General features: G+C 47.6%; 1 protein-coding gene across 3 annotated transcripts in view; it reads right to left on the bottom strand.

Annotated features, from left to right (window-relative positions):
- Window positions 1-4,090: 4,090 nt before the first annotated feature.
- Window positions 4,091-11,722, bottom strand: part of LOC144151406 (uncharacterized) — a 103,591-nt gene continuing 95,959 nt past the window's right edge. For all 3 annotated transcript variants that reach the window (XM_077682446.1, XM_077682447.1, XM_077682448.1), the window contains 4 exons: window positions 10,962-11,114; window positions 9,463-9,576; window positions 6,800-6,938; window positions 4,091-4,255 (listed from right to left, as the gene is read on the bottom strand). In XM_077682446.1, the coding sequence (XP_077538572.1) occupies window positions 4,212-4,255; window positions 6,800-6,938; window positions 9,463-9,576; window positions 10,962-11,114 (450 nt within the window). In that variant the 3' untranslated portion in view covers window positions 4,091-4,211. The remainder of the gene's footprint in view (window positions 4,256-6,799; window positions 6,939-9,462; window positions 9,577-10,961; window positions 11,115-11,722) is intronic.

The following is an 11,722-nucleotide window of genomic DNA, read 5'->3' as shown; positions in this document are numbered from 1 at the left end:
GACAAATCGCATGCGTCAACAACGGCTGTCGCATGCCCCCGTGTAACTGTTTTCGAATGGTGAAACCCTTGGCACCACTGATCATATGCGTATACTGGCACCGGAAATTAGTGCATCTGGGTCGGCATCCTCATGCGTCCACTCCACTCGCCAAAATGCCACCAGCTTGCTACAGCTGTTCAGCCGAATCGGGGGAAATCCAGGGAGTGCCCACTCTAGAGTCATGCGAACACTACTGCGTGCTATCTGCCAGCGTCGACTCGCCTAACAAACCCAGTTTCAACATCTTACGTTGTGCGATTAGGATCGTTTAGAAACTGCAAACAGAGAAGCAATGCGAGGTATCCACGGCCTCCCTCGCATGACACCTATTCCGACGCAACTGGACACGCCGGTTGAAATCGTACTCCAAAGACATCAGTTAGTTTAAAAATTACATCAATCCCTCCTTCGGCAGCCCTTGCCCACTACTGGGACCATGCATCACCTCTGCTACCTCGCTCAGCGAGCCACCTCCGTGGCAGTGACCTAAGTCCACGGATAAAAGGCATTTAGGGTTGATAAAAGCGTTCGCCATAACGAGAACCTGGCCAAACCACCACTCCCTCTGGACTAGCCAGATGGCCTTCAAGCGCATGTTGACGCAGGGGTAACCGACCGCATCCTCCACACAATCCTTACCTGCCCCACTATACCATCCATTAACCAGAAATGCACTTATATCACGGAGGCGCTACTTCCTTCTGTGTTGGCGGAGCTGGTTTCCATTCGTGATGGCCTGCGTGCCTTAGCTTCTAAGCTCTGCGCTTCCCCCACCGTGCTTGGTAATATACACCGACACCACCCAGGCTGCTCGAGAGCTCCGGCGCGTAGTGTTTAGTAGGCAGGGTTTAGTAGGCAGTAGGCAGTGGCAGTTTAGTTTAGTAGGCAGTGTTTAGTAGGCAGGGTATTACATGTGAGATGCACCGGATTTTGCTATTATGACCGTGCCCTGTTCACGTCCTCTGGACCAGCCGGAGCACGACCACGCACGCTCTCGCCGACTCGGCCGCTCATCCGCAGCTAGTAGTGGTACATGCGCTCCCGCTTCCGCAGCTTTCAGTGGAGGACACCCTCCTCATCAAAAAAGATGTGCTTCGGGACTCCACGCGTGGCCTTTTCTCCCTACGAGGGTCTGACATCCTAACGGCTTAACCCGCAGTGAAGAGGTCGTGCTTCAGAGAATCCCGCTGGGAGTCGCGCTGACGTCTGCGGTTCAAACAACGTGGACTTCTAGTCTTGCAGACTCCTCCTTAACCTGCCCTACTGTCCTGCCCTTGTTGCAGAGGCGACATTAGACCAGTTTCTAGGTACGTGCCCAGGGCTACAACGAGCCCGAGCTCGACACATGGGGGCCACAGGACATCGGCGCCCAGGACGCCCCCTTTACAAACTGTTGGACTTCAATTCCAAAACTGGACTCTATAGTTTTTTGTAGTCCATCCGCGTCATGTCTTTATTTTTCTTTCGTCGTCTTTCCTGTGTCCTGTCTAGTTCATTGTTCATTTATATTACTTATTCCCTGTGGAAAATGGCGCAATAAAAAATTAAAAAAAAACGTAAGAACAATGAAGGAGAGAAAGAAGCAAGACACGCGCTCAAGTCGGTACAGAAAATGATGTCAATGATGCGAATAAATGGATATTGGGCTCACGAAACCTAAAAATGATGCCTGGCAGTAACATGTCGATGGTAGTCGGTGGTGCTGGAGCCTTTGGACGCTTCACAAATATTCTACAACATTAAAAAACACTGAAAATGGACCCCGCCCACGCATCTACTAACCCACGCGCACTCAAAAGAGGGCCAAATGCACTGTCGAATACGCGCACACACATTAACGAAAACACCAACACCCGCGCATCAACACACCCGCACAAACACAAACCATCACGTACACACTTCATTAATAATGGAGACTAGGGACTTACTAGATATGTTTAAACTGAAAGGTAAGACACTCCAAAATTTATGTGGTGTATGTTCATCGAGGGAGGAAGTTTCATATTTTGTTTAAAAAGAGACTCCAACCAATTAAGTAACGAATAAATAAGCATGTTGAAAAGTATCAAGGAGTGAACAACACATGCTCCCAAATGAGCCTCCCCAGCATGCGGGAGGCAGCTGCGCTCAAACAAGGAAGTGCGAGTTGTTACCTTTCTAGAACTTACTTTCCGCCAAGGATGCTCACATATGAAGCCATCCTAAAAGATCAGAAAAAGGGGCTATCGACAAGTCAGGAGCGCGTGCGTCATTAGGCATCAGGTGCGCACATTCCCAGGCGCTTTAATGGTGGTGACAGCTGTTCTGCACGTGGCGGTCGACGAGTACATAGAACATAAAGGCTCACCCTAATGTCACAATGTCAGTAAGTGAGTAGCAAAGACAGTGTGGCACGCCTTTCGACAACCAGCAGATGCTTCTGGGGTATCCAAATCGAGTCTGCGGATAGATGTCCTTTTTAAAAAAGAATGTAATGCTATTATTTCTTGCACTTCTATCACTGCCGTTGACTGTCGATACCAAACAGGAATTGAGAATGTGCGGTGGCCCGTTAAGTGAGTATTGCCCCATCAATCATACTGCACCGTTAACAGCATGAAAGCTCGCATAGTGCACTATCACAAAAAATGTTGGGATAAAAGCGGGCCGCGGGTTTACTATTGGAATGGAATCAAAGACAAACCTACGACTGCCACCTGAAGTGTACGCTCGAAGTAAGTGCCACTAGTTAACCCTTAGGCTGGGATGCCGTTCCACTGTTGATGTGCTATTACTAGGAAGGAGTTTACATGTGGCCTTTCTGCCGAAGCATAACACACAGTGAAAAGGACAAAGGTAATGATGGGTTTTGCATCACAGCATAATGTAAATCCCATCATCAGCAAATGACGTCCGTATACCGCGACGTATGACAAGCGCTCTGCTAGTGCCAGGAGTTCGCTGCTTCACAGACCTATAATCGATGTGAAATCAAAAAACAACGTATACGAAGACAGTTAAAAATTGCTGTAATGTCGATCCACACACAGCGGTGTGCATATGGCATCTGGAATGCTGCACGTTCCAAGAACGCCTACTGCGACACATCCATGGACCTTGAGCGGTAGGTGGTCCTGATCCTTAGGGACGGTAATAAGGTGGCGGCATCTAGCAGCATTGTCCCTTCCATTGGCATCGGAGCCAACGGCAGCCCCGGTGGGTCCATTCAATGGACCAAGAAAGTTAGGCGTTTATTTCACGCAGCTGAGACTTAGGAATGGGCACTTCACTAGGCGATCGGTTGTAGCACTTTTTAGTTCGATAAACTTCCTCGATCCTCAAACCGACCAGCTCGCTAGGCCTTTCTCGCATGACAAGCCTTGCTGGGTGACGCTGCCAGGGGAGGAACACTCCTCCATTAGCTCACGAAAGGGGGAAATCTTCCTCCACTCCTAGGGGTAGAAACGCGCTCCTCCCTCTTAAAGGGAGAATCTTTCTACCTCTTAGGGAGAAATGTGATACATTCCTGTTCCACCCTTAAGGGAGAAGCTACCACACCCTTTTTACTTAGAGTGGTACTGCTGTTGGTACTGTGCGCACTATGCTTGGCTTAGCTTCACAGGATTGCGGGGCGTCGGGGTTGTTTCAGACGACACTGGCCGATTGACGCAAGTGACGATGTCTTACGTGACCGTATTTGTCGAGCGAGCACCACGTTTCGCAAAACGATTGTCTCCAAGAATAAAACAAGCCAGGTACAAATACGTTCACAAACAAACCAAAGGCAGAAAATGGATTGCCGTGGTGTGGCGGCTCCGTGTAGGTTAACTAATGGTAAACAAGGCCCTGTGCCCTGTGATGTCATTGCAGACCACGAAAACGCATGATTTAGCGAGAAAATCTAAATTTTAATTTAAATTAAATAATTTCTCAGTGAACAAAGCATCGTTTGCATTCGGACAAGCGCCGAAGGCACTCTAAAACGGGAAATCTTTCGAATAACACAAATTTGTGTTTTGTCTTCATGACTCATTTAAGCACTAGTTTAGTTTAGTAACGAAAATGAGGTAAAAAAGCGTAGACGGCAATGGTGTCTCATTTATACGAACGCAATATTTCTCGTCAGATGTGTCTATATAGTTTCGAGAAGTTTAAAGTGTCGAGGCTTTATTTCCCAAGGGCTGATGACTTCACGACTCCCCGATCTGTGTTACGTCCGGCGGCCGCCTGTCACCTGAAAATGGAGAAAAGCGTCGGATTTAGGCACTAGCAGACACACATTCGCTCTTTAGTGATCCTTATTAAGGCGGAAGCATTATATATCTGTTTCAAGCACGCGTGTTGCGAGGTTCAGAAAATAGTTGGTCAAAAAAAAAAGTTGAAATTGCGCGAACCGTGGTGCGTGAGCCAGGGACCGCGCGCCGGGATAGGGAAAAGGCAGTGAATGAGAAAGGCTCTGAGAAAGGGTGACGCAGCGCGCACCGGGAAATGGTGATGGCAAGGGAGCGGAACCAGCTTTAGAGGGTTCTGTACAAGGACTGCTCAAGTGGTGACGAACGCAGCCGCAAAGCCCAACAGAAAGTTCAACATGAACATCAACAGAACACCCAACTAGGTTTGCGCCTTCACATCCTTTAGAAAGTTCTAAGCATGCCTGATTTTTGGTTTCTTCTTTGGTTTCGCCTAAAAATTGCGGCGTGGATTGTTAATCGGTCAGAAAAAGAATGGCGCGGGCTCGGCAATACAAGTTCAACGCGAAATTTTTAGATGCCCCGTAACCAAGGAAGTTCATGAAAAATCGTAACAGCGCGAACAAAACGGGACGGAGGAATAGATCTACACATAGGACACAAATGGGTGCTGTCCTACCTGTTTCTATTCGCCGTCCCGTTTTGTTCGCGCTGTTACGATTTTTTTATGGACACGAGCCAACTAACTAGCACCAGATTTCTGATAAGGTTCCGCCAGGTTCCGCCAGGCCAGCGCGGAATCTGTTTCCGTTTTCCTTTTATGTACATACAATGGGTTTCGAGCGTTACCTGGCAGCAAGGGGTGTTACACAAATGTTGCTAGCAAGAGGAAGCTACGCAAAATGCGACATCGTTGATAGCAGCTACTTGGTGCGATAGCTGCCTTGGTCTTGGCTTCGCGCAGTAGTTAAAACGTGAGAAATGAAGGTCCTACTATCCCCATCAGCTACACCATGACCCGTTGCCCCACACTTCATTGATTGACGCTATTCAATGTTAACGGTCTCTTCGCGGGACACGTGTGCAACAGTAGCGAGTTTTAGCTGACCGTCTTTCACTGTCCGCTCCGCTACGATAGCAAGCGGAAGCTCCACTGCTCACGCGTGGCGCGCTTGGCCGCGAAAGCTATTGGCTCCAGTTGCCCTGAGCCGATACCGGAGCGTACCGTCGAAAACGGTTAACTGAAACTCTCTAGTGAGTGCAATTTACGTAGCGTAGGATTGCCAATTTCAAATAATTTTTATTCATCATTGGAGCATCAAGAGACATGTGCGTTTGAGTGGGAGTTAAATGGACAGCCAACCGATTTTTATGTAGTATATGCGCTCTGTCCCAAACGAAAGGACGTCACTTAAAACATCACGAGCCGGAACGGGATTCCTGATACAGCCCTAGAACGTTTGAAAGCGAAATTTTTATGTCCACCAGCCATACGTATGCTGCCCAGACGATTTTTTTAATTGAGAGAGATTGCCCTATGGCATAACAGGAAGTTTTAAAGGTACAACTTTGCACCTGTTTCACCCAGAAATCCCAGAAAAGACCGGGACTGGGGTCCCCATATCCAACGCTTAAGATGTGGGGCTCTCCCAGGATGGAGCCCTGTGCCTCCTAGCAACATTTAGCATTGAGTTGCGCAGCAACACACTTTTAGCCGTACGTGAGATGAAAAGAGGTATTTATAAACTAGTCCACAACTAAACAATTATAAAATATATTCCTTCCCATTTTTTATGCGGTTTCCGATTCACGTATTGAAACCTACGGAGCTGTTGACACCACAAGACTCCACCTTTCGTATCTCAAAAGCTTTAGTGCCAAATTGAAATTATTTCCGCCAATTTCTTTAGACGTTTCTCGTGGCTACCTCCGGATATAAAACAGTCCCTTTAATATGAGCCAGAGGACATGTATTGCATTGACTATCCCCTTTAACCCTAAATGTTTCTATTTGTAGCTGAAAATTTCACCGAAATTGCCGCACTCGTGTTTGCTAAATGTCGAAGTTCTAATCATTACTTTACACGTCTGGACTGTCACGTAAGCTTGTAAGACCACGTAAGCTCAAGTAAACATGTCATACGGCCATAGGCGCTTTCGTACGTCAAAGATACAGGGAAGTTCGCTGAAGAATTCACAGCACTCCACGCTGGCTTGCCAAGGAATGCACATGTCATGTTTTTGTCTTTAGCTCATGCCGCAGCCCAAGCACACACCAGACGGGCCTTCCTGCTACGTATAACCTGGGGCGCAATGGGAGCAGCAGTCTTACTTACGTATCCCATATAGTGTTACATTCACTACCGACTTAAGGGGAGGAAATATCCCCCACCACACCCCAGTCTCACCAAGGAGGAAAGCCTAACTCTTCGTCGCCCTCAAACCAACACGTACACACACGGCATTATGATGAACCGAGTCCACCGCACAGAATTTCGTATCTGGGCCCGATTTCCTGGTGCGAAGCCACAACTCGAGCACAGCACTGCGATTTTGTAAGCAGCTGCAACGTCTAGATGGCGACCTACCTGGCGCCCCCAACAGAGTGCGCACAGTGTTGAGGCGAGCGAAATCGCGGGCACTGCTACAGTTGGCGGCTGCGGTATCCATGTCGACACCGAAAACAGCAACACAGTCTCGATTGTACCGGCTACGGAAAGTGTCCATCTGGCAAAAAAAAAAAACAAGACCAGTACGCATGAGCACAGTACGCACACAAAATACGCCCAATCACAATGGTAAAATAACCATAAACGAAGATACAGTATACGGTGCACTAGCAACTGGTTGGGTTAATTAGGATACTCCACATAGTGCAAATGTGCGACTTGCAGATGTAGTACATTAAGGAGATGCTGGCAGTACTAGTAACCCTGTGGGCGCAAATAAAAACAAAATGCGGTCTATCAGCTAAAAGCTGTTTTTGGACTATCACTTTGGAGACTAGTAATGCGCCGATTGTGCCTGAGCTGTTTTAATAAATCCTATCAGTGTAGAATCTTAACTGTGTCCGTACATTAGCACGTATTCGTCTTCGCACGTTGTTCTTACTTGAGCATGAGCGCATGCCAACCAGGCCACCTAGACATCCTCGTACCAAACAGGTCATTCGCGGAACTGTGCCACTTGCGACAATTTTGCGAAGAACGATGGTGGCCTTTCCGAACATGCGCAATAACATTGTTGACCTCAAAGTTTTTGTGTATACGTTTTGGCCAGAGCAAACGAAAAAAAAAGTTTTGTCACATCCGTATACGCTTTATAGGGAACAAATCAGAAAGTTTCTAAAAAGGCCGCAAACAATAGACAAGTGCAGGACAAGTGGTCACTCTGAGCTGCGTTTATTTACAAGAGACACTGACCGATATTTTGAGCTTTTTTAAAGGAATCATGAACCAACTCACGCAAAAGCAAATGATCAGAAATGGAACATAGGATCACTCAGTGTCCCACCAGTACTTGTCATAAATGCCCCCTCACCTCGTAGCTGTACATAAGGAAGTAGTGCGACGCCCAGGTAACTCGGTCAAAGCGACTGAAGACGTGAGCAGGACACAAAATGAATTTGCCGCGGTTATAAACACGTATTACATGCCGCCGGGTAGCTGTAGTCCTTTTAACGCAATGGAGTCATCGCGTCATTCATTGTAGCTTTTTTCAAACGAATCCTTATTCAAGTGATAGACGTTAAACCTCCCCCTATAGGATGTTATGAGTCTATTGTTATGGACAGAAGCTGCAAGCTGACGACATTCGGCCGATTACAAGTGCATAAAAATCTCACCAAATTAAAAAAGTTGCAGAGGACATCTACGTTCATGTTTTAAAATGTGAGACGCGAGAGCGTTTGTACTCGAGGAAGAGTTTCGGTACGGAGCTGGTACATCCACTTTTAATGCTTCTTAAGCGCTGAAGCTCAGCTGAGAGAGCGAAATAACAGCCTCATTTACATGGATGCGGCAGAAACACAAACCTGCCAAAGCACAAGTGCTATTGACCGCTGTTTCGGTCGCATCTGCTGGTGACAAGGCGCTTCTTTGGCCTGCACATCGCACTTCGCTATTAAACAGCAGAGCTGTTTAGGCCAGGCTTTGTCCGTCCGTCACACCAAAAATCTGGAAACCTGAAGAAATAAATGTAGTTCTGGAGGTACCGCAAATCGAACCCGGCACCTTTACGCCGTGAAACTGGCAACCTAACCCCTGGACTAACACCTTTAGGAATAGCTGTGGGTATGTAAACGTTTCGTTAACCTTGCGTGCTAACTTTGGCCGGGCGGCTGATTCGATGGACGGACAGACAGACAAACCAAAACTTCTGCGTTCAAGTAGCCCAAGAAAGACTACCGTCTAAAGGGAAGACACGGACACAGCAGTAGCAAGCAGCAAGAGAGGCGGAGGGCCTGGGAGGAGCGAGCCAGGGCGACGTGGCCAGGCTATCGACAACGTCATGCAAGGCTGGGCTGGAGCGGGCGGAGGGTCGTTCCAAACCGAGTTGCAGATACAAACGGCGGGGCGAAACACCCAAAGAAAATGCCAGCGAGAGTGGTGGCGCCAACTGGCATTGGCGTTAAAAAACCCAGGGTATCATTCCAATAAAAAGGCAGCAATAAAAAAACCCACGGCTTTTTAACGCGCGTCTGTGCCGGCCGCCGAGTCGCACCGCAAACCTGTGCATCGGCGGCACCAGCGGTGGCGGTCGGAAGCCTGCGTCCAGCTTCTACGCCCGTTAGCCTACGCCCTCCCGGTACCCTAATGGCGACGCTTCATGATCCCCCCGGGTGCCTCCTGCTGCAACAGCGATGGTACTCAGGCTAGGAGCTGCCACCTGCTGCGTGCTACAAAGTATGATGTGGCTTTTCGCTTGTCAGTTTTACCTTTTGAGTACTCCGGGAAGCTAGAGGGCGACGAATAATACCGCGGGATGCGGCGATAAATGATGAGGAAACGAGGGATAACCGGACTGCTATAGCAGCACAAATGACACGTGCCAGTTGTGCCGGCTGTGTGGTTGCTGTTGTGCAACTAAATAAGAAATTTAATTTTCGAGCTGCCTGCCGCACCGAAACCACGAACTTTTCACGAGTATAGGGCACAACAGGCAAAAATGAGCCATGATAGTGGCTCGGGTTCGACAATTTGGGCCCGCTAGATCCCCGATGACCTTATCGACACATGAAACAATAGGTTACCTTGATGCGAAGGCTTCTTTCGTCCTCAAATGCAAGCATCTGCAACTTGTTGTACGTGTAGGACGTCAGGGAGGACACCTCGACAGAGCGGTTAGACTCCGCAGGGGGGCAAGCCTGTAACAGGGTCGGAAAACACGGATTCACTTGGTGATCACCCGGTTACACATTAACACAAGCAGCTTTATACTCCCTGTAACCCCTTGTCATTACAAAGGGGCCTTTGCTACAGAAAGTTGATTACGTTAAAAGCGGTACTTTGTTAAAAGAGGGAAGGACTTCCTCTCCCAGCACTTCAGTTGGGACCATGAAAAGCTTCGAACCCTCCCCAATTTACCTTATTACGTTTTTGTTTTTGTTTTCTTCTTGCCCGCACATTTTAATCTGCTCTCTGCAACTCACTCGATCTACTGTGATAGGTAGATTCATTACAGACCACCTTAACGTAACGTCCTGGTTATCCAGTTAAGACCCCTCTTTCTATTGGGCTATTTGTCCCCGATAATACGCGTGCCGGCTTTAAGCAACACAAAGCACATTTTAGCTTTGTAGGCTCCAATATGTATTTTCCTGTAATGAACTTAAGTTATAAATGTTTATAAAATATAACTTTCATTTTTAGCAAGATAATGCAACTTTATTTTCCAGACAACAAAGAGAGTTATCCGGGACAGGCCCAACTTTTCTAAAACACTAAATTACTCATGATAAAGTTATAAAGCCTTTCCTCCTAGCGACATTGATACATGCAGGTGAATGAAATCTATTTTTTTGCAAAAAAAGGACAAGGTACTCGAGCTAATAAAAGTACGAGTACTAAGAAAATTTACAAAACTTCCCCAAAACTTCGCGGGCGGTGCGAAGTTCTCGGAGCTCTTGGCTTGCCCACTGCAACTCTAGCCCTATAACTTTGCTTATGATCTGGCAGAAGCTGTAGCTCTGATAAGCAAGACAGTACATTCGTTAACTGAATGTTATGGAAAGTGCTAGTCCTATGTTTGAAGGAATCCCTAATCGTAAAATGGCGTGAAAATAGCAGGTAAGTTTAAAAATTAAGATAACCGAATATTCTCCCAGAATACAGACGGCAAATTAGAAAAAAAAATCTCCCAAATCTTCCAGCTTCAGGCCCGTACTATCTTTGAACAGGAGCTTTTTCTGTGGCGGAATTTGTTTGCATGTGCTCCCGTCAGTGTTCTTCCATCTCGGCCTTCGCGTCGTACACTCTACACTGCAGACGTACAGTCCTCAAGAGTGTAAACAATAACGAAGAAGCGGGTGCCAGCCTATGCACGGAGTGGCAGATTACGATAGCCACGGGTGCATCTTCGTCGGCTGATAATCGGTGCTCCCGATGCTTACTTCATGTACTCGGCAGCTCCAGCGCATGCATGACTATCCCACACACCGTTCATTCTTGCTAGCGTAATAGGAACTCTAGATCTGCTGCTCTGCATCGTGGATTGATGTTTGCCCTACAGCGAGCTCAGGTTTCCCCTCACCTCGCCGTAGGTGGTCTCAGCCATGCGCTTGCAGCTCTCTCCCGCACTGTGCAGGCCCATGTGCAGCTTGTACTTGTACACGGCCAGCGTGGTCGAGAAACAGACGTCGCCCTTGGACTCGTGCAGTGCATGAGAGAGCTCCAGGAGCCGGTTCTGGAATGCACGTGATCTTTAGGCTTAACAAAAATGCTGAGTGAATAATTGATTAACACGAGTACTTGCTGATTTCACTGTCTTTCCGTAGGGTTTTTTATCCATGTGGCCGGTGTAACCAGGCTCTGTCCTGTGCGGCGCTAGTTCGTGCTCGCTTCCTTTCGGTACAGTTAATATTGCATATTTAAATGACTGACTATCGAAGGCAAGCTGGCCGACCAGCGTGTGCATCCAGGCTCCAGACGAGCTAACCACGAACGCAGCTGCCGGAATCCCGGCGAAGCGTTGCTGGCTGCTTTCACGGTTTATAATTTTTTGCTTCAAACATGCAACAATGCTTCGTGTAGAAGGCAAAGCAAGGTGTTAGGTTTTGAGATGCACCCTAAAGAGCTTATTATAAAGCTATAGAGTCGTCAGGCATTACTCATAACGTGACTTCGACAGGAATTACAAAATTTAGAGACGCGTATGGTATTAATGATTTACACATTTCGGGGAAAGCGATTAGTCGACGACAAGCGCTGATAAAAAAGTTTTAGCCAATACAGTGAACTCCAGTTAAGACGAAGTCGAAGGAATCATGATAACCTCTTCGTCTAATCAGAAGT

Source organism: Haemaphysalis longicornis, unplaced genomic scaffold (assembly GCF_048455015.1).
Source record: "Haemaphysalis longicornis isolate Haplotype H1 unplaced genomic scaffold, Haemaphysalis longicornis Haplotype H1 scaffold_9, whole genome shotgun sequence".
NCBI classification, from domain to species: Eukaryota; Metazoa; Arthropoda; class Arachnida; order Ixodida; family Ixodidae; genus Haemaphysalis; species Haemaphysalis longicornis.
Note: the sequence above shows the minus strand (reverse complement) of the source record. Positions and strands in the feature narration are given on the sequence as shown.